We start from the raw sequence: 22,736 nt of genomic DNA on the forward strand, positions 1-22,736 counted from the left end.
TTTTCCCCACATTATGTTGTAATAAGCCAGGGCTGTTAAACATGCCAAAGAGATTCCCAGACTAAATTTTTTCAGCCTTCAGATAAAGCAGTTGCAAATAAATTCTTAGCTGAATAATTAGAAAAAACTTGCAAAAGTAAACTCAGTGAAAGCCTCTTTTGCAAATAAATACGCATTACTTGGAAATATTAATGAATTTGATTAATGCTCTCTTTCTGTTTCCTCAGAACAGTTTTTATCATCCAGGTGCCTTTTGTCTCCCCGGTAAGAACCACTAAATTCTTCTACAAAACTGCCAAGTCATACACCAAAGTAACTCTACAGCTTACAGATACTCCTTCCCTGTCTGCAGGCTATGCTGTAAACATATAAGACTTTATTAAACAGGATAGAAACTACAACTACTTACCTAACAGCATATAGCAGGACATTTAAAATCTCAAATATTCACTCTTTACATTTAAAAAGCATTAGTAAAATCCTACACAAACATATATAAAGTTAGATCTTACTGGTGGTACATCCGCAGCACATCATAAAGGTAATCCTTCTCCGCTTCATTGTCAATTAGTAGATTAACCTGGAAGCCCAAAGACATTATGGTGAATCTCTGACTAAATAGCCACAAATGTGGAACACAGAAGACTTTGAAATATTTGCTATATGGCTTAAGGATTTGTCAACAGGAAAAAACTTTTTTTTGGGTTTTTTAGAGATAAACAGTTTTGCAATGCAGCATTACCTCACAGTGTCAAACTTATAACAAGATTCTAAAGTCAGTATGATAACAATTGGACAACATGGTAAATATCGATATATTCTGTATACTAGATTTCCCCTCAGCAATAGTATTATTACAATAATATCACATTTACCTTACCTGATAATCACTGTACTGTTGAATAAATGTTTTCAGAAAACTTTTTGGCCATTCATTAATATAGCACATGCTGTTACAGATAAAACCACCACACTGAGGCGATTATAATCTATGCTCCGTCATCCAAACCACTGATTTCAGAATCTCACTTGCAACATTACACAAATTGCTGCACTTCTCTTCTTCTTTGCTCCAGCTCCTAAATGACAGAACTTGCTAGTTATTCTTTCCTCCCCCACTAATAGTGCGTTTACTTAAACCAGTGTCAGATTACTATGCCTGCTCTTGGATAATTACAGTAAAATGAAACAAAAAAAAAATAAATCCCAAGAATTCTCATTTGTTGAGTTTAATTTATATTCAGTGACAGGAAGACCCCCACTGATTCTGCTTTCAGTGAGATGTCACATCACATTAGTTCTACATTTGGACAAGCTTAATGTTTAGGAAAACAATTTACATCTGACCTAAAGGCTAATATTACTGTGACGTGATGTCTGAGGACCAATTTGCATACTTAAAGAAAGGCCATTTCTTTCTAGATTTCCAGCAGTTCTTATTATATTTTAAACTAAATACATGCTTCATATTCACTTTGTTTCTCCTGGGTCTCTAAAACCAGCAAGACTCCACATGCAGGTTGTTTTCCATTACTTGTGTCCTCAAAACACCTAGAAGCCATAAAGCTACATGCAGGACAAGATTGCTTGACAGTAATACTAGTGAGTAAACCAATTGATTCACAGTGAATTTCAAAACACAAAAGAGAAAGTCTGCCTTGAAATGAAATAAAGTAGTTGCAATCAAAACTGACTGGTTCACCAATACTGTATATAGACTCAAGGCAAGGTGATACATATAAAACTAAGTCCAACATATATTTTTCCCTTCTCCATCAGGAAAAATATAACATATAAAGCAGCTTTGGTTCTGGTGTTAGCTAAGGTACTGTATGAATGGTGTCTCATGAAGAACCTCAAATGTTTAAGCATATCAGCACTACACAGCAAAGAACAAAATCATCATCTCTTCTCCTGATTGGGAAAACAACCAGTAACAACAGTACATTTTACACTTGATATGTTAGCTGATGGACATATTTCCACTCCCTCTCAGGAACTGGAGGGCTACATCCAGATTCTGCCATTTCTTCCTCAAAAAATATTCAATCTTCCTGCATTTCTCACCCTGCACCAGCGATTTCTCTGTCCTCCAACAAAAACAATGACCCAAGTGACTTCTTATATATTCAGAATGCTACAGCTGGGTTAATTTTCCTAGGCCATCTCTGTAATTAGGTCATTCTTTTCCTGCTGCCTTCTACTCCATCAGTTACCATTTCCTTGTAGCCACCTGCATCTCTTACCATTTTCCTATTCATTAGTTCCTTGGGACAGAGTCTTAGCGTAGACATACACTTTATCTAGGCTTGTCACCACCTTTTAAGAGCTGACTCTACTTTTTGTAAACCCTAAAAAACCATGCCCCTGCATGTTAAGGTAAAAAAAACTAAACCAACAAACCAACCAACCAACCAAAAAAAACCCAAAACCATCAGTGATAACATGTCATAACTTGGATCAGAGAAGTATTTTAGTACCTATTTCTTGAGAAAATAGCTGTGGAGTTATGGGAAAGATGATTTTACAGCTTTCAATCCAAGAACATATATATATATATATATACACACATATATATACACACACACATATATATACACATATATATACACACACAAATCTGAACGCAGTCCTAGGTAGACTGCTTTATATGCCCCTACTTCAGCAGAGGAGTTGGAGCAGATTTCCTCCAGAAGTCACTTCCAGCCTCAACCTTTCTGTGATTATTTAAGTGTATCTTCATATTAGTTGTATAATTTACAATCCTAGATCACAAAGAATTGCTTATGCTCTGTTTCTCACTACATAAATTGCACTGCTTTTCATAGAAATAAATGAGTTCATTGCATCTGTACACAAAAGAAAAATAAAATCTGGCAACATGCCTATGAAAGCTTATTCAGTAGAACAGAAGTTGGGGGGGGGGGGGGAGGGAAGCACTTTTTGGCGTGGACAAAGTTCAGGTTACAGTTATGCACTACTGTAGCACTAGTCCAACCTGTCAGTTTTCAAAGAATAATATAAAGGTGTATTTAAGCTACAACAGTTTGAAAACCTATTGAGAGAAATTTAAGAACTAGCCAATTTATTTGCATATATTAAATATTTTGCATTGCTGCTTGGTCGATAGGGAGAACTGATTAAAATTACTAAGAAAAACAAATAATAAAGTGGCAAATAATTGAAGGTACTCAGATCCTGTGGCTGAGCATTTTCACTGTTTTGACACAGAAAAAGTAAGTATCCAAGACATTAAAATTACCACAGAGGCCATTAGAAGCAGGATGCTAAAAATAATTTAAAGGAAAGACCTGTTCCAGTATCCTCTCATTCAGATAAAGGTTTTACTCAGATATGAATCCTACAAATTTGCAACAACATATGCTGATTATAAGTCTTTTGTTATCAGGGGTGGGACTAGATTGATTTTTGAATTACAGCAATGAAAGGGAAAAGGTTTAAAGTTCAAGATGGTAATCATCTCCCTAGGAACCAGAGTCTTTATAGATATGTTGCACAACCCACTTGAGTTATACAGTAATAGGCAGCAAGACAGAAATACTTGCCAGATGTCTGGAGTCATCACTATGGAATATCCAACTCCTTAATGTTTTTGAACTTCAGATTATCATATAGCTGAGTTTGTTTGGGTTTGTCTTTTTTCTTTTTTTTTCAGCCACTGTACATCATCCTAACAATTCTTTAGTTAGTGGATTTATTACCAGGTGATAATTCTATAAAACACATTACATCACTTCGAAGAAACTCTATTCTCAAGATGACAAAAAAATACAACAAAACACCCAGTCTCCTGCCTAAAACAAAAAAAGCCCCACAAAACTGTACAGAAAACTTTAGTCCGAGAGTTCTAAATGGCTATGCAAAACCATAAACACATACGCCATTTCCCCCCACCTTTCCTTAAAGATTGCTTTCTGAGCTTACTTTGCTCATGCAATTTTGAGCTCCACTGAGTACTTATTTAACTGGGTAAATGACAAAACGACGTGCCAGGCAGACTGAGTCGCTCCATGTATCAAGTGTATTTGTACATGACTGCACATGCACAATCGCAAGCGTTAATGCTAAGGTGGAGCTGAAGTCTTCCGAGCAGCGGCTGAACCGCCTGGGCCTGGACTACAGCACCTGCACCTTTGCCTCCCCTGTACTGGGATAGGTGCCACATTTCCTACACGACATTAAAATAAATTGTAGCAAGCCCTGAAAATGCTCGTGCACCGGGAAAATGTTCTGCCTCTTCTCTCCCTCCTTGCTCCAGGCTTTCAAGTTCTACAACCACCCGCTCGTAAGAGGCTGCCATCCCCTTCCCCGCCATTGGCACGGCAGCGCCAAGCTCCCCGAACCTTTGCCTTCCCGTCTCTCACTCCGCTACAGAGGCAGAGTTCTGCTGCGGGCAGTGCCGGCAGCACGCTCCGGGCCTTCCCGGTGGCAAGGGCCGTGTCACAGCCCAGCGCTTTGCCTCGCCTCACCTCACCCCGGCCCTGGGGAAGCAGCTATGTTCACAGCCAGCACTCGCCCAGTGAAGCCGCCGCTGGTGGCCGTGGGCTTTGCGCTCCTACCTTGTGCCGGAACTCACGGGCAACCCGCCGCTCCATGATGCGCTGGAGTGGGCGCTGCGCAGGGTGCGGGCGCTGCGCAGGCGAGGCCGCGCCCCGGGACTGTGGGAGGCACGCCCGCCGCCGCTCTCGTGCCGAACAGCGTTAGCAGTGAGAGCCGCCGGACAGCGATAACCTCCCTGCGACCCCAGGCTGTGGTTGTTTAAGACCACAGCAACATGGAAAGAAAAGAGAAAAGGGAAAAGAGAAAAGCTCCCCCTCCGCATATGTGTGCTGCCTGGCCTTTTCTCTAGGCTCGCTTCTACAACGGGTGCGTCTCATAGGGCACAGGGCTCACATCCAAAATTCTCCTGTGTATTTGTAGATATGTCACTAGCCCTACTAGTTAAGAAAAGCACGAAGATGTGAACTTTAAAGCATACAAATACCCGCGGGGGGGGGGGGGGGGGGGGGGGGAGGGGAAAAATATAGTTTGCTTCAATAAATTGCATTACTGCAAATAATCTAATTATCTTATTTTTAGGTAAGTGGGGTGAATCTGACTTATCGCTGCATAAGTGATTTCCACCAGCCTTTCCCACTAGCAGGGTATTATTGCATACATATCTCTCTTCTGACATGCCTGCAGTGAGTAACTATGTAGCAATCAAGCTCAGAGCACCTGAAAAGGAGCCTATTTCAGACTAATCTCTTTGAGGGAACTTCATCTTCTCCCACTTTTCCTGCTGTAGTACACAGTAATAAAAACTTCTGCAATCGATGCTGGAAGCAAATGGAGAAGACTTGCTAATGTATGTCTCTCTTTCTTTCTATGCAGAATCTCCTTTACTCTCATAACTCCGGAGAGAAAGGGGTTTATGTAAGCACAGTAGTGGAAACCTATTTATATAAAGCCATGAATAAAAAATTTCATACTGCCAAATACAACTGGAATCCTGTGTGATAATCTTTGTAAGCCACACTAGCTCCTTCAGAAATTGCCCTTACTCCTGTCAGAGGATGACTTTGCTGTACGGGAACATTTCAGTGGTATGGACACTATCCATTTGTCAGATCAGGTGGCAGGAAGAAGAGAGGAATGCATTTTAAGCCTGTGTACAAATATAAAACCTGCTTTCAGGAAACAATTTCCTTTTAGAAGGGCAACTATTAGTACACAAATCATTTGTCTTCTACCCGAGTTCCAGTACTACACAATATTGAAAAGATATTCTGTGCAAGCATTAGACACACAGCTATAGAATGTCTCCCTGTGTATGCAAAACTGTCTTATACTTGAAAAGAGAAGGAAGGAGATAAAATTTTAAAGGACACATAAAATACTATATATGTTATCTTGAAATTTAAATACAGACTGTAACAGTCATTGATATCAACCAGTTCTAGAAGATTACAGAAATAGATCTTTTATAAGCTGAAAGTTATGTACATTTGAAGGAAAGTAACTTTTTTATTCATATAGATAATTTTCCCAGGAGTCAGAAACTCCTCCAAATAGTAAAATACTGTGGAATTACCTTCATTTGGTGATGTGAAAAGTGCTCTGAATCATCAGGTAAAGGATAAACCACAGAAAGGCTAATGAGCTTGGCAGGCTGTTAGTCTGCTCTGTTACATGGATTCCTGTGCCTTGCTCTGCATAAATACAAAGCAAACAAACCCACAAAGCTATCCCATGCTCCAAAATGAGAAGTTTGGTAATAAGTTTATTTTTGAGATGGTTCTTAAGTTTCATTACTTCAAATATGGCATAATAAAATATGGTACAATTTTGACTGTTTATTAGTTTTGTATAATGAAATCTTTCATAGCAAAAAATCAAATTGTTTCTAAATTGGCTTTAAACTAGTTTCAGTCCTTGTTTGCTACTTTTGGCATTAAGGGATAATGAATAAAGCTGGCAGCCCATTTAGCAGGCAGAGATGTACATTAAAATGCGTGTTGTGTAAACTGATTCCTGTTGCTTTCAATCTACTTTCATTAATGTAAGATGGATCAGAGAAAGTGCACCAAAGCCAAGGGCATGGTGCATTCAGAGAAGATTGGCTCTGCTGCAGGCTGAGGCTAGCTCATAATTCTAGCAATCTCTTTGGGGTTATTGGGAAAAGGGCATGTTGAACTTAAAGAATATCTTTTTTGTCTCGCTTTCTTTCCTCTCATACACATTCTCCTTCCAACATTTACAGGAGAGAACAGAATCCTCCGTGAAAACATCACTAGTTTTCCATCATTTCATTAGAAATTGCATCAAGGAACACAATCCACTGGAACAAATTACAAAGGCAGAAAAGGGATCTTTTTAATGACTTACTGTTAACAGACTTCCCAAAGCAGTCAGAAAAGGCCCCTTTTCATTTGAGAGTTTCTCACCTGGTATGGGCAGCTTCTAAACCTTCTGTTATAAGATATGCAATCTGAAGAATGACGGGGAGAGGAGCAGCAGCAGATGGGAAAGAGAACAGAAAAAAGGTAACAGTGAGAGGAAGAGGGAAAAGGGAAGAAAAGTAATGGAAGGAAACAAATGTGATCGTGAGGAGAAATAATAATAAAACCTAAAAAAAAGTCTACAAAGAGCTCCAAATTCAAGGGTGTGAGTTTATGGTGAAAAGAGGTTACCAGGAACCATGGAAATAACCCACACACATTTGCTGTATGCTGCACTGAGTTCATTCCTTACTCGTGCCTTCCACTACTTAAGTTCTGACACCTATTTCAGTGGGTTGGGGTCAATATTCTTTGTTAAGCATCGACAACGTTTGCTGCATCTCAGCATAAGCGGGCAGCTCTTGGACGCGCGACATTCCTAGGAGTGAAGGAGAAGCCCCGGATTTGCTAGCGTTAGTGGTGGGGTGCAGCCTGGCGCTGTACCCCGCCGCGGAGACTTCGGCTCCTTCCGACAAGCCGTGGCACTAATCGTATCCTAAACCTGAGAAGGGTGGAAAGCTAAGAATAAACGAAGAGCTGGCTCCTGGCGCGGTAGATCAGGGGGCAGTGCTGATGGGGCCGGGGCTACGCTGCGGGGCAAGGGGCGGAGGATGGGCGGGTGGCAGATAAACCGCTTGCCTGCCCCGCCCGAGAGGGCGGGTTGAGTCCAAGGTGCAGGTAGAGATCGGCTCTGGAAGGCTGGAGTTCTGTGGGAAGTTGTTGTTGTCTTTCGTCCGTCAGCCCGCCCGCCCGCCCGCCCGCATGGAGACCCGGCTCTTTCTCTGGGCGCTGCTGTGTGCCTGTCTAGTGGGTGAGCGTTCCACTGGGCAGGGTGCGAGGATGGAGCGGGAGAAGAGGCAGGGTGAGGCAATCCTAGCCATCATTAACCTGCTACTGTTGCCTTCCAGCCCTATATCCTTGGGATGCCTGGGCGCAGCTCCCTGCCGGCGGGCACATGCCCCTCCTCAGGTAAGGGCTCGCCTAGGCACAGTGAGGCGTGCGGCTTGCAGCCCTGAGGCGGGCAGGGTGGGGTGTGGTATGTCTGGGCACAGCAAACCATACCTTGTTCTCCTGCTCTCAGCGAAGGCACCTCCGCGGGACCTCGGAGAGAGAACGGCCTCGCAGCGACGGCGCAGGTTTGGAGCGCGGGCTGGGAGCTGCTCGGGGCAGCGGGCGGCCATGGCGGGTCTGGGCTCTGTGGGGTCTCCTCGGGGAGATGAGGCAGCCGGGACGAGCGGCTTTTCTCTGAAGAGCCCCCTGAGAGAAAGGCAGCCCCTTCCCGTGGTCCACTCCCTCGGACAGCGGTGCGACCGGGGCGCATGAGGCGGTGCAGCGCGGCCGGTCGTGCCGGAGGTGGGTGCCCGGCTTTCGCGCCCTGCACCGCCGCCTGGCGAGATCCCTCTGAGGGGTGCCTGGCGTCAGGGTAACGTGATTCTCGTGTCTTACCTGAGTATATGGGTAGGTTACCATGAAATCGTCAATTCATCTGATAGCGGTTGTACCCCTTGTGATTCTTCAGGACTTGTCCTTCAAACAGTGTCGAACGGGTACCTAATCCTGGCCACAAGGAGGCTTTGGTTGGAAGGGATCTCGAAGATCATCTAGTTCCAACCCTTTGCTATGGACTGGGACAGCCAGCCCGGTCCTGAATACCGCCAGGGCATCCACAACTTGTCTGGGCAACCTTTCAGTGTCTCACCACCCCCATAGTGGCAGTCATATATGAAAGGAAACTTGGGATTTAAAGTGTTTAATCAGTGAGGGAAGATGGTAGCTAGACCTTCAGCTCATTCAGAAATAGTTGTATGTAAATATGAAGCATCCTTGCTCCAAGGAAAGCTGGGGTCTGGTCTGGCTTACTCAGCAATAATTGCTTTGTGGGAGCCTTTTCACTTCTTAGTAAAAGTAAATGAGCTGGCAGTATCAGATCACTACAATTCAGTACTGGGTTTTGGATGTGGTTTGTCTTGGCAACCTGATTGTATCACTGATGGCATGTTGCTGAAATGTAATTAGGGTGTGTGGTTCCAGCTCCCTTGTTTGAGGGTGGGAAAAGGAAAGTTTGCTTTGTAGCCCTTGTTTGAAGCTCTGCAGAGGAATTGCCTTTCTGCTTGCTCATTCTGGGAAAAGCTCGTCAGCGAAAATCAAGGCACATAACTGCGAACAGGTAACAAAATCAACCACTGATAAGAGCAAATGTTTGTGGGTTGAGGTTCCCCCCTTTGCACACCGCCCCCCCCCCCCCCCCCCCCCAGAATTGCACATACAATAACAGACTGCTTCCTTTTTGTTAGCCTTCTGAGCAGAAATCTGCAGTAATAAATAAGCTTAAGAGAAAGAAAAAAAATCCCATATAAATAAATATGTCAATAAATATATAAATTGGTTTTAAAAAAGGAGGAACCTGAGGAGTTCTAGCCGTTTGAAGGGTCTAAACCAATAATGCATTTTCACACGTTCTTGCTTTTGATAAGCTCCTTTAAGGTGAAGGGGTAAAGCAACACTAAGCGATGGTAGTTTAGCCCTCTGCAGAATTTTATGTCCATGAAGATTTAGTTAATGACATGGCTTCTAAGACTGGTTTTCAGTCAAATATCTAAAGAGGTACTCAGAATGCAGAAAACACCTAATATATTTTAAAAATATTTGTGAAACTGGGCAATAGATGGAGAAGTGTGGATTATAAAACTCTAGGACATGAAAATTAAATGCAATAAATCAAGCTAAGTCCTCAGGTAAAATTATGTAGCCATATGTAGCCATAGCTGGTGTTGTTTATAATGTCAATTTGGAAAAGTTTTGCTTGATTTTTTTTTTTTTTTTTTTTAATATCATTTTAGGCATACACTGTAGCCAACTGTAATGTTATTTTGGAAATATTTTGCTCAGCTGTTTGTAGCACTGTACATATACATTGTAGCAGTTTATTAAGAGATACTAAATTTGTCACTGATTTTTTCCTTAATGGAAACTTTATTCTATAATTTTGTCACTGAAATATGAGCATTTTAGAGGATATAGCTGCTGCTTTTCATAGGGTGAATTGAACAAATAATATGAAATGGCTGTAACATTTGTGTTACTGTATTAAATGAATGAGGAAATGTAATTGCCTCATCAATAAGGAAAAACTTACTGTCATAAGCCATTGGCTTCTGAGGATCAAAAAATCCATGCTAAACTGAGAAAAAGGTTACTCACCCTAGATGTTCTAGAACAAAGATAGGTCATTATAGAGAAGGTGAGCAACATTGTTTTGACAAAGTCTTGCTAATTAGGACTTAATCTTCTAGCTGTCCTGAATGTGGCAATATGACCACATCATGACAAAATATCAGTGGATTTTTGTAACTTGGCTGAGCAGGCCTGCTTTTCTGTTTTTTCAAGTAGATGATATAGGCTGAATTGTTTTTTTTAATTTGATGTGTTTCAAGTGCTAAAACTTAGCACTTGCAAGGGAAGGACCTTGTATGTTCACACATCATGCCTAAACTATGCACCATGCTTGGGTAAAACTGTGAAAGAACGTTGTCCCTCCAGTTTACTTAGATGCTGTGGGATGGCTAGTGACCATGACTGACTTTTACGCTGCTAATGTCTAATCTATGGGTTCTTTGTTTTGTTTTGTTTTGTTTTATTCCCTTAAAGTATTGAAGTGAATCCTTGACTTTGTACTCTGGTATGACTTGGTATATTTCTGGTTCAGAAGTGATGCACTTGCCACTTTGTAAGTAGTTTGAGTTCACAAAGAGTGCAGGGATTGTGACTGGCACCACTGACAGATGGAAGAATGACGTGGAAGTTGGATTAATAGATGAATGTGGGAAGAATGAAGGGGAGTTGAAGTATCATGACTTACTAATTTAAAAAAAAAAATTATAAAGTAGAGCAGATTAAAACCACTAGAGTTCCAAAGGTATATTTGTTGGAGAAAAAAGAAGCTTCATTTACTATAGTATGGAAAATGAATACAACAAAACTTGATACCTTGCTGCCAGCTGTTGAAGGCAGAAGTGCTTATGAGAAAGAAAATACAGAGAATAAATGCTTTAGTCTGTCATAACATATTTTTGAATGTTAGAACAGGAGGAAATTAAGGGGAAGATGGTAGGAAATGTTTTGAAAACTAACCTGGGTGTCTATGATTTCTTGGTTGTGTTTTTTGTTGTTGTTTTCTTGTTTAAACAAACAAACAAACAAACTTGATTCTGCTGTGTTTTGGATCAGGTTCTTGGAAAATAATGTGAATTCAGGACTTTGTAAGACATTTTGCTAATTATGACGATGTTGCTTAGTGATTTATTCAGGCACATTGTTAATTAATTTAAGTAACTGTAACTGAGTGATAAGAATTTCCAAGGCAACAGAATGTTTATTCTGAGAATTGTTAAATGCATATGATGTACAGAGGCTGTAAATGAGAATGAAAGGGTATGGAGAAGGGCACAGAGGATAGTGTTTAGATAGTTAAGCCAACATGCCTAAACCTATCTGACTTAAAATCTGCCAACTGTTTTCACATATAATGTACTTTGCTCTTTTACTGAAGTCTGGAGTAGAGGGACTGCACTTTTTATTTTACGATAGTGTTTTTGATAACTTTTTAGTAGATATGAGGCTGTGAGCTTACTAAAAATGGTGAATTTACTGATAGTCTGTGAAGAGATTTTTAAAGTGTCTTGGCTATAGCTGGTGATATCTTTGTTCTTTCTGAAAGGAATCTGGAATGGCAGTTTATAATGCTTCATCGACTACAGTGTCCTTATCTTGGAACAGGAGACTTCACAGTATGAAATGTGGACCATCCAGTAAGTTAATTATGTTTCTACATGATGTAACTTCAATTGCTCTTTATAGTCTGAATCAATTATTTCTCCGAAGAAAAAACAAAAATAGCTAATACAGACCTTTATGGTAAGTGGGGTCTACCTTGATTGGTCTCAAAATTGTATTCAAATTGTCACATTCTTTTTAGGAATGTGACAGTTTATCATGGGGTTTGATCTAGCTTTAAGTTTACCCCTGATTCTGGTTTGATCATTTGAAGGACGGTCTCTAACTACAGCTTTTTTAATGAAGATCTTTCAGCAGAGAAAACCACTTTTGTAGCGATATGCCTGAAGACGTGGATTGCTGCCTAGATGCCATTAAATTATCTGTCCTGTATCTCCTCTGTGCTTGAAGGTGTTTTTGTTTGTTATGGCTTTGCTGAGGTTATCTATGGGTTAGCAGGATGTAGTACTCTTAGTCAGCAACTTGCAGTGGTGGGTATTTGCTTGAGAAATTTGCATTTTGACTTTGTTTCATCTTGCTTTCAACAATGAAAAGGATAGGCTTAAATATCTTTGTTCAAGGGTGAAGATACTCTGTGTTAGTTCTTCTGTAGAGGCCCTGTCACGCTTTTCTTCTACAAAGGAGACACATCAGGCAAAGTAATTCACAGTAATTTTAGCTAGTGATGCAAAACGTCTAGTTTCTTTTCAGTCAGCCTGATTGGTTGCATTGTATGTGGAACCTACCTAATAGTGAATAGTCTAGATTTGCGTCCCATATATTTATAGCGCAAAATCCAAGACTGAGGTGTGGAGTAAGTTGTTAACTGTGGTTAAGGTTGTGCTCTCTCCATAAGATTTCTTTTAATACATACCTTTTTTAGAAGCTTTTAAGAAGTATGTAGCTGAATGTGAGGGAATAATAAAACGGCTTAGAGAAGCACAGGATTACTCAGGTAAAGGTTATTACCTATGAACCTCTCCAGTATATAAAAAATATCATATATATGCACATATATATATATATAGTGTATGATGAAATTGCTCTACAAATATAGCAATCCATATCAGCAAAACCATCTGCTTTTTAGGGTTTCACCAGCCTTTTGTCCAAGAAGTAGTTATCTACTTTTCTCTTTTTTTTTTTTTTACCAAATAAAGCAGTTTGCAAAGAGAAGATGAGAAGTTTGTTGCCATAATAATTGTTTGGTTCCCAAAGCTTATTTTTTTCCAAGTGAAAATTTCTTTTATGGGATTCGTGGATTTCATGTTCTGTTTCAGAACACCTATCTCAAAAAAGGGTATTTAAGATTCCTTGTGCTGCTGTTAAAGTGTGCAATAATAAACTTGCATATAAACCCTTTGCAGAACAAGACTTCTGTTTAAGAACTCCAGCTAAGGGAGTGTAGGTTCATTGCTTCTTAAATAGTCTTAATATTTGAGAAGGGGAAGATCAAATCTAGAAGGAGGAAGGATGAAATGGGTAGCAAGTATCACAAGTTAACCCAAAGTTTTGGCCCTTCCTATCAGAAGAGACATGCAAGCTGCTATAGCTCTGCCCATGGACAGAGATTTGCACCAATATCAGGGCATAGTAAAGATTTCCTTTTTTTATTATTTTTTTCTCTTAAATTCAGCAATGTAGGTTGTAGTTTGTTTTTTTTTCCCATCTATTTTAGTGATGTCTCTATGAAAATTATTGACATACTTATGAAACTGTTATTATAACAGATTTACATTTCATCCTATTACAGTCAATTCTTGTTGCAGTAACATTTTTTTCTTGCTTCCTATAACTCTGTCTATACAGATAAATCAACATGTTTTATGTGAAACTTTTCTACAATGGGTGCATCATTTTTGTGTGCAGTAGTTCTCTTTTCCTTTGTGTTGTATTAGTCAGCTGAAAGTAGTTTGGAAAGTGATGTAATGTCTTATAGGTCAATGAAACAAAATGTTGGTATAGTACAAATAAATGCTAAGGGATAAATTCTTGTGCTAGTTTTTTGTACCTAGGGAAAAAAAAAAAAGCCCAAACAAAAAACTTCAGAGCTGAAGCATATTGAGAACCTGGGACAGGAGCAACAACTTGTTTCTGAAAGAAAGTTTCAAACTACTACTGAAAATACCTAACAGGTCACATTTTCTTATGTTGGAATGCTGTAGCAGGCATGAGTCTTCAGTTTAAGTCACTGTTACTATAGAAGATACTTGTTCCTTACAGTATGTGTGTTTAAAGGCTGATTTCAAATGATGTACCAGAGCAGAAAATCTGCAGCTCACTGGAAGGCTCTTAGAAGTCAAGTATTAAAATTGCATCCTACTCGTTTCACCTTAGTGTCAAAAAAGAAAATTTTACATCCTGGTGTAAGGAGACCTTTGTTGTCATTTCAAGGCTCTATTGTATCCTCCTGAAGCCTGCATGCTGCAGAAAACTTGTGCCATTACAGGCAGATGTTTTCAAAGACTGTGAAGCTGAAGGATAAAAGATAATGCAAGAAATATTTGTTGTGTTAGTTCTCCTGGAGTCAAGGAAGTGCCTGAGAGATTTCTAGAGAAAGTGTACTATGGAAATTGTGCAGAGTTACAAAATTTCAATAACATTGACAGCAAAATATAAAATACTCAATTTTAGGCTCAAAGTATTGAATACTCAATTTTTTTCTACTTTTATTCACGACTATAGGTCTAGCTGATGTTTGTTGCAAATTCTTATCCCAAACAGCTTTTTTTTTTTCTAATCCATCAATAATAATCAATCTTTTTAGTGCTTCAATAAACATCAGGCAGACCTCTCTGCTACACTTGTGTAGAATTTTAAATATGTGTCATCTTTTAAAGAATCCTGAAACCTAGAAAGTTTTTGTCTGTTTCTGTAAATGACTTCCTGGAGCTCTGAAACTGTTTGGGCCAAAGTTGGTAAATCGTCAGAATCCTAAGAACTGAGGGAACAGGCTGGACCTTGTACCTTGTAGCTTAAGTAAAGCGTAATCACTTTCAGATCTCTAATCTGTATTTTGACTTTTATGTGCAAGTGAATCTAGTAATCAATACCCTGAAAGGAAACTTGTCTCCAGTGATATACATTAAACCATTTTTTAATGACATGTCTTAAACAGTAGTAAAATACAGAATTCCAGCACTAGGAAGTGCTTAATATTTTACAGAAAAACACCTATAGGAAGGTCCGTATCAGTCACAAATCTTCAGGAGTTAATAATGTATTGATGATAATGGTATATAACAGTGAGGTCAAAATTCATCTGGAGCATCTGGATTCATGTGATGGCTAAAACAAAAGTCAAGTGTTTCAAAGAAGAGCATGGTAATTTTAGTAGTCAGACATGTCCTTGAATGTGTTGGCTTTTATTTTTGTGAAAGCTTCAGTTTAGATGTACATTTGATTTAGATCTTAACTCTTGTATGGGGTACAGGAACGTACTTTATTTGCAGTTATCTCTGTGTGCTCCAAGAGGAGCTCCAAGTTTTATTGGCTTTATCTCCCTTCATGTTAAAGGGCTTCACGTTATATAAACTACTTTGAGCTGTACTTATTTAATAAACATGTTACAAGATGAGAAGAACAAATAAGGGGAACAAATAACAACAGCAAATCTGTACATGTAGTCCATTTGCAACTGAAATAAGTTTGAGATCTTAAGTAATCATTAGAAATAAGAAAGCATAATAAACTAAGGGGACACAATATTATAGATTCAAACACATGAAATCCATTGCATCTATAACAATATTTCAAAATAAATACTCATTTTGATGAAGATGCAAGATGCCTTTGAGCAGTTTATTGAAATTGGCATAGTTGTGCTTGGAACCTAAGTGAAAAACATTTGAAAGGCCAACCAGCGTTTGTTCAGACTGTAGTGTATTTCAAAATGGATTTTGGAGCTCCCTCTTGTTAGGTATACATGGTGCTCCTAAAGCATCTCTTTTCAGAGAAGGACAACAGTAGCCACCTCTGTGAAGCATGGACAGTGATCACTAAAAACACTTGCAATGAAATGCAAACAGGCTAGGTTAGTCTCCCTGTTTCAAAGGCTGCAATAAATAATGGGTGGGAGGTTCTGCTGCTGCTTATAGGGTGCCAGCTCTAGCCTGAAGTCTCTCACTGCCTGACTTAGTTCAGTTCCTTCTTCTTAATTCTTCACACAAAATCTCATGTGCCCAAGGGACTAAAATAATGTATTAACACATTAAGTGGGGTTGCGTCCTATTCAGTAATTATCAGATGGTTGGAGTATTTAAGCAATGAGAGCAGCAGAGAAGAATTCAGACCTGTGTTACAAGATGAACCCAAGTCTTCACCCCACTCAGTAAGGAAGGAATTTGAGACAAGTCGCTTCATGACAACAATGGTCATATTATCAGACTGAGCTGCAGGTTGTAAAGGCCTCACTGGTTAGAAATCCCATTATTACCTATTCGAGACAAATCATGTTACTTAGGCCTACTACTTTCCGCTAGAAAACTCTCACCAGTTTTCAATTTCAGATTCCAACCCAATGCACTCAACTGGCATAATGTCAAAGGAAAAAGAAAAGCTAAGGACTTTTTAATAGAGGTCACTTTCAGGTAAACGAAAGACACAATATTCTGCCATGACCTTTCCTAATTTTAACCTTCACTTACTGTAGATGTTTATTACCTTTTTGCAGATGTCAAAACATTTCTCATGTCCCTAGAAGGGACCTAAACTTCTGATATGATCATATGGGTTAGCTTATTTAGGGAGCTTATATTTCTTTAATGACAGAGTGAACTGTTATAGGATCTTTATTCTGGATTCCTGAGGAAGTGTTCCAGTGTTGGTTGAGCAGAATTGGATAATTAAAAAAGGCCACATTCTTTACAGTAGGAAGAGCACTAAATGTGATCTCAATCAATGCCATATTCCGCTTGTTACCTGGTTAAGGATAGCTACTGTTTGCGCTCGGAGATCTTCTGTGCAGTGTAGTGAAATATATTCTACAGTGATGTAAAAAGGGAGATAAATACAAGAACTATATTTGTCATATTTTCTTGGAATCATATATGCATAGACAGAACTTCATAAAGAAGAAAATACTCATCATTGAGTTATTTAATTTCCGATTCACAATTGACTAACTCTCTAAAAGGGAGCCAAGGAGATCCTTCCCAGTGACAGCAAGGGTCCCCAGATCAGCTGACTGTGTTCACAATCTGAATAAATGTGGCTTGAACTAGGTTACCTGAGCCATGCTTAAAGGGGAATCATTCAACACAAAACATCAAAAGGGGGATAACTTCCTCTACAGATACAAGGAACATGACTTGAAGTCGAATTGCACATTATTGTAACTGGACAGGCAATGGGGCATATTTTTAAAGAAGCAAAGAACAGAGGCATGATCTCTGATTACACAGGTCTCGCAACACTTGAGATGAAAGAGATCGATGTCTGCCTCTCTTGACAAGAGGAATAAAGCTTTTGCATTAGTGACAAGATTGGTCACTGTGAGTATGTAAATGAGATGGCTCAGTCCGAATAAATAGGGACCTTTCTACATGGTGCTTGCATTAGTTTTTAAATTGAACTCATGCTGCTCGGGGAGGGAAAGTAGCTGTGTATTTGGGGTAGCTAGGCAAAAGAGTGTTCTCTTTTACTTTGTCCACCTGCCTTGTTTTTCTCAGCATGGTCTGTTTTCTTTTTTTTTTTTTTGGGTGGTGGGAGCAATGGTGTGTTGAAAATAAAGGAATCAAAATTGATTGTTTGGATATTTTAAAAGTCTTCATGTAAGTAATTAGTATTTATAATGTATTTACAATACATTAATGAATGTATTTGCAATACATTAATGAAAATGGCTAAATAAACATTAATGAAGTCTACTGACAAATTTTGGCAGCACTCGGTAAAGAAGTGTTCTATAAACTTGTGACTGAAGATAATATTTTGTAAAATCTCATGGCCTAAAGTAGATGAGCATGTAAGCTTTCTTTTTTTAATTATGGTACACTGTCAATTTCTTGAAGTCTTCCTCTTTCTAACATTATAGCTAGTTGTGAGCATAGATCTTGTTTCTCTAAGTTTCTAGGACCTCAGAAAGCTGAAGGAACTTCAAATATGACGTTTTTCCTCATTAAACTTCTACATTGACCACGCTTGGGAAAACCAGCTGCTGCTGCTGCTGTTTGAGGTAGCCACACAAAAAGCAGTCTTAACAGCATTCTATCCATAAATTCTGACTAGTTTGCATGTGAATTAAATTTTGGGTGCACTATTACTTGGTGTGTACATCTGAAAGTAATTTGTGTGTGGTAGATACTTGCAAGCCAGGTGAGGTTTTTAAGAAGTCTTGAGATTTTTTTGGAAGTCTTGCTCAAGTAGGAGCTGGAGAGTGTTTGTAGCATCTTCTTAAAAATGCTGTTTCTCATTCTTCTCAGAGGTTTACTTGCTTTGGGGTAGGAAACACTCACAGGACACCCTCCATGTGCAACTTGCTTTTGGGTTATTTTAGTGTGTTTAAAGCTTTTAGTAAGAGAGTATGGCTCACTGGCTTCTGTAATGATGCTTCTGTTGATGTTTTCTGATGCTGGCAAAGCAAACTGTGCTATAAAAGATGTTGGGAGGAAATTTGCATTGGTAAACCAGCAATAAAACAAGCTTCTAGAAGAGGGGGAGAAGAATCAGTAGGGAGAATACAACCCCAGAAACTGATTTATTTTTCTGTTGCTATTACTGGAATCAAGATTTCAGCATCCGTTTAATGGCAGTAGGATGTCAATGGTCAAATCTTGACTTCTTAGAAAACGTTTGTTTCCTTGCAATCAATTTATAAAAAAAAGCATTTCAATTATTCTGTAAAGTAGTTCAGAATCTGCTTTTGATGTCTGTGTTTAGCGAATGCCGAAAGTGAGAACAGAACTTAAAGATGGTGTGGGCTATGAAATCATAAAACAAATCTAAAGTCTAACTGTCAACACTAACTCAGTTTTAGAGTTTACTTGGATTGTAAGTAATGGAGTTTGTTTTTTTTTTTTGCCTGCAAAAAAGCTTCAAACCCTTTTTAGCAACGCTTTCTCAAAAGCCTGAATGTACTCTAGGTATGTCAGGACTTCCGTGCATGTGTGATATTTCATAAGTGAGGGTTTTACTGAAATGGAAGAAAATATCATCTTCTGTGAATTCTGGTTTTCAGTACACCACTCAAAAATTCATTTAAAAGACAATTTTTCAAGAATGCTGGTGTTTATAAAGATAAAGAAAACAAGAAGGCTGAGTCTTTAGTTTGCCTCTTCCTGAAATAATTTGTTGTAAGAAACTTCTCTGCAATGAATACAATCAGTTTCTGTTAAACAAACACAACAATTCCTAATTCAATTGTTAGAAATCAAATGTTTTCCTAAAGAGACTTAAATTCTAAAGGATCTAATGTTAGAAAAATAAGTGAATATATTACAATTGTTAGAAAAGCATTTCATCAGAAAGTGTAAATCTAGCAGCAAGAAGCTTTGTTTCTGCTTTTGCACATCTTTCCTTAGACTGTGAAAACTTGCTTTGTCAGATTTTGATGGGGATCTTACCAGGGAAAATAAGAAGTAAATAATCCAATACCTCTCTCCCACAAACCCAAACCTGTTTGTGAGTCAGGGAGCTTGCTTTCTGTACAGTAAGCTTGCTGTACTTAAGCATTCCTCTAATAAAGTAAGAAAAAAGAGAAGTGGCCTGTGTCTTTATGGAAAATGTTTGTGGTTGGTACACTTGAAAGTTGAAAGATGAAGGAGGACCGGCAGCTCAAAAATTTACAGCTGGTGTGTTTCCAGGGCAGTACGTTCTCATCCTGGTAGAGCTTATCCATGAAGTGTTATTTGTAGCAGTCTTTTATATAAGGATATAGACATTTTTTGATATGATAATACTTGATATATATATCTCGAGTATATTTTTTTGATATATAATACTTGTTTGCCTCCTCTATTCATTGCTTAGGGGATTAAATCATGTCACCACTTTATCTGGCTTCTGTAAATGTGCAATGGATTTACTTCATCTGGCTGTATTTCTTGAGGTGAAGCTTTTGCAGTATGTTTCGTGTTCGTGGAGGCCTGTGGGATTTTCCTGGACATTTAAATGATAAGCTGACATCTCCTGTCATTCATGGATTACATTCAGTGACAGAACTGGGTTTTAAGAATACAAATTAACATAATTTATATTTAACATGCCTTGTTTTTTTTCCACTCAGATTCATTTACATGTTTTAATGGAGGAGAATGTGTCAACAGATTGCTGTGCAACTGCAGTCGATTTAATGCAACTGGAGCAAGATGCCAGACGGGTGTGTAAACAGAGACAATGAACTGGGTTTCTGGGATTGTACTTGGATTCCCAGTGCTAGAAGAATAACTGCCCACTGCCAAAAGGATCTTTCATGCCCTACCATTTTCCCCTCCCTTTCTTTTCTGTGTTGGCATTTCACAGCATAACACATATACTACTACATCTTAACTGCAGGTTGAATCTAAAAACCAGCCCTATGTCTCAAGTGACTCTCCTTTTGTCAGTATATAACACAGGTGCTGAAAGAGATCATATATGCAGAACATGGGGTCAATATAATTTTGAAACTTTTGATGGACTCTATTATTATTTTTCTGGGAAATCCACATACGTACTTGTGAGACATACTGAATTAGATGAACAGAGTTTTTCCATACAGGTAAGGGTCTGTGCTTCTACATTCCTTTTAACTGTTGTTGAACATGCTAATAATGCATTAATTTTAAGATATTAAAAATAACTTGAAATGATAGTATGGTGTTCTAGAATGAAAACGTTGGTATAATTCTAACATGATGTAGCCTACCAGTTACAATAGCTGGAAGAGAACTGGTGCATGTACTTCCAAAGTGTGCTGCTGCTGTGAAAAGACCAATCCAAGAAGAGTGCTAATTGTACTCATCTTTATGGGGACCAAACTACTTGTTCACATGCTGACAGTGGGAATGGGGGTATTAATTATATAATGTGGATTACAAAGAATTTGGTTAAAATCTTTGACTTTGACACTAGTGGTTTTATTTGGCAGGTGAATAATGATCCTGAATGCCATTCTTCTCCTTATTCCTGCAAACGGTCCATTAGTTTATTCTTTTCTGGAGATGAACAGATAAAGATGAGCAGTGAAGTCACCTATAAAGGATTTGGGTAATTGCACTCATGTTTCTGATGCTGTAGTTACACTGGAATTAGTCTCATGGTAATATTTTGATAGCAGAGATGTAAACTAGATCAGTTATTTGTTGGTAGTTCAAAGTAAGTATCCAGACCACAGCAATACTCCCAGTCTACAGAGCAGTGTCTGAGGAAGGTGATGTGTAAGTAAGCAGTATACAGTATTAGGAAGTGTAGCCATTGACATTCATCCTTTAATTTTTGCAGCTATTTGCAGCTTCATCTCTTTTAGTGGAGTTAACTCCATATTTATATCAGGGTTTTTCAGATGCATGAGTGAGTCATGAAACCAGCAAGTAATTTATTTGTAATGGTGATATTCTTATGTGAAGTTGCTTCTGTTTCTGTGTCATTTCAGAGTACAATTACCTTATATTATCGGAAACTTACATATCCAGAAACTAGCTGGATACTTCCTAGTCAGGCACCAGAATGGTTTTACTCTGACTTGGGATGGTACATCTGCAGTGTATATCAAAATGGCACCAGAGTACCTGGGCAAAACACATGGACTGTGTGGGAATAATAATGCTATCCTGCAGGATGATCTTGAAACTAGTTACGGTGAGTATTTAAAATATTCCCTCTTGTGTCATACAGTGTTGCTTGGCGGTGGTGATTGTTGTTGGGTTTTCTTTTTGTTTTGTTTTTTGTTTGTTTGTTTGTTTGGGGTTTTTTCTTTGTTTTGGGGTTTTGGGTTTTTTTTTTTTGGTTAGTTTTTTTTCAGGTGAAAAAATGTTACTTTGCTTAGTTTTTGATTGTAATGCTAATTGAATTTATGATGGGCAACTTCTAAAATGGAAGATAGGATACAGAAATACTTCTGGTAGATGATGCTGTTAGTGAAAAGGAACAATTTCAATACAGATGGAACTATGGAGAGAAAGATCTTTAAAAAGCTGTCTTACTCACTTATTCACAATAATATTTGTACTTCAGTGTTTTGACACCTGAAATGTAAAATCTATTTTTAAATGTCTACTGCCCTCAGCAATTTTCCAGCCTTTGGAAGTCTGACATATAGATATTTGAAATAAATCAGTAATTTCCATTGTTAAATAAAGTCAGTGAAGACAGGCAAATCTTTTTTGGTCTAGCTTTTCATTTATGCTAACACTTTTAGAAGTGGCCAGTGATCCTTCAGTACCAACTTTCAGACACGTCCAAGAGGCTTGGCTTTCAATAAATACTGAGTGAAGACCTCTATAAAACATAAAGAACTGGAAGGGGGTGGGGTTGGAAATAAGACCCCTTGAAAGGTATTTCAAGCTAGGTGATAAAAACTCCTCAATCTTTGCTTTGGGCTGTTTAAATTTTTGCATCTCCTCTTTAAGACTAACCTATTTCTGTAGAGTACTACTTCAACACTCAGATTATATGTGGTAGGTTTCCTTTATTGCGAGCCACTCAATTTCAGAAGGCATCAGCCCTGTGCTATTACCAGTCCTTACCCCCATTGAATAGTTTGCTCACTGAATCAAAACGTTTAACTTAATAGCAAGATCAATAGTTCATTGTCCCCATTGCCTTCAGAGACTTTACCCTCCCACCTTTCTCTAGGATATCTCAGTCACATAAAGCTGGGATTGTAGCATGAGTTGCTACACTGCATACAAGCTTTGTCCAATTAGCTTGGGGAGCAGTAGTAGTACAGATATGGCAAGGTATGCATTTGTGGGTAGTGCAAGCAGTAATCAATGTCACTATTTGTCTATGATGGATAATACCTTTCTTAGCTAGTATAACACT

At 38.8% G+C, this 22,736-nt stretch overlaps 2 protein-coding genes across 4 annotated transcripts in view; one reads left to right on the forward strand and one right to left on the reverse strand.

Annotated features, from left to right (window-relative positions):
- The window catches only part of USH1C (USH1 protein network component harmonin), a 48,163-nt gene extending 43,508 nt beyond the window's left edge, over nt 1-4,655 (reverse strand). For all 3 annotated transcript variants that reach the window (XM_061463000.1, XM_061462999.1, XM_061463001.1), the window contains exons 1-2: nt 4,581-4,655; nt 513-580 (exon numbers count right to left, since the gene is read on the reverse strand). In XM_061463000.1, coding sequence (XP_061318984.1) covers nt 513-580; nt 4,581-4,616 — 104 coding nt within the window. In that variant the 5' untranslated portion in view covers nt 4,617-4,655. The remainder of the gene's footprint in view (nt 1-512; nt 581-4,580) is intronic.
- Nucleotides 4,656-8,320: 3,665 nt separating this feature from the next.
- The window catches only part of OTOG (otogelin), a 97,702-nt gene continuing 83,286 nt past the window's right edge, over nt 8,321-22,736 (forward strand). The window contains exons 1-7 of the mRNA XM_061464240.1: nt 8,321-8,424; nt 8,521-8,578; nt 11,719-11,809; nt 19,999-20,091; nt 20,318-20,472; nt 20,842-20,960; nt 21,346-21,551. Coding sequence (XP_061320224.1) covers nt 8,321-8,424; nt 8,521-8,578; nt 11,719-11,809; nt 19,999-20,091; nt 20,318-20,472; nt 20,842-20,960; nt 21,346-21,551 — 826 coding nt within the window. The remainder of the gene's footprint in view (nt 8,425-8,520; nt 8,579-11,718; nt 11,810-19,998; nt 20,092-20,317; nt 20,473-20,841; nt 20,961-21,345; nt 21,552-22,736) is intronic.

Source organism: Pezoporus flaviventris, unplaced genomic scaffold (assembly GCF_033815535.1).
Source record: "Pezoporus flaviventris isolate CSIRO_AGI_PZ_B2104156 unplaced genomic scaffold, CSIRO_AGI_Pfla_v1 ptg000036l, whole genome shotgun sequence".
Classification (NCBI taxonomy): domain Eukaryota; kingdom Metazoa; phylum Chordata; class Aves; order Psittaciformes; family Psittacidae; genus Pezoporus; species Pezoporus flaviventris.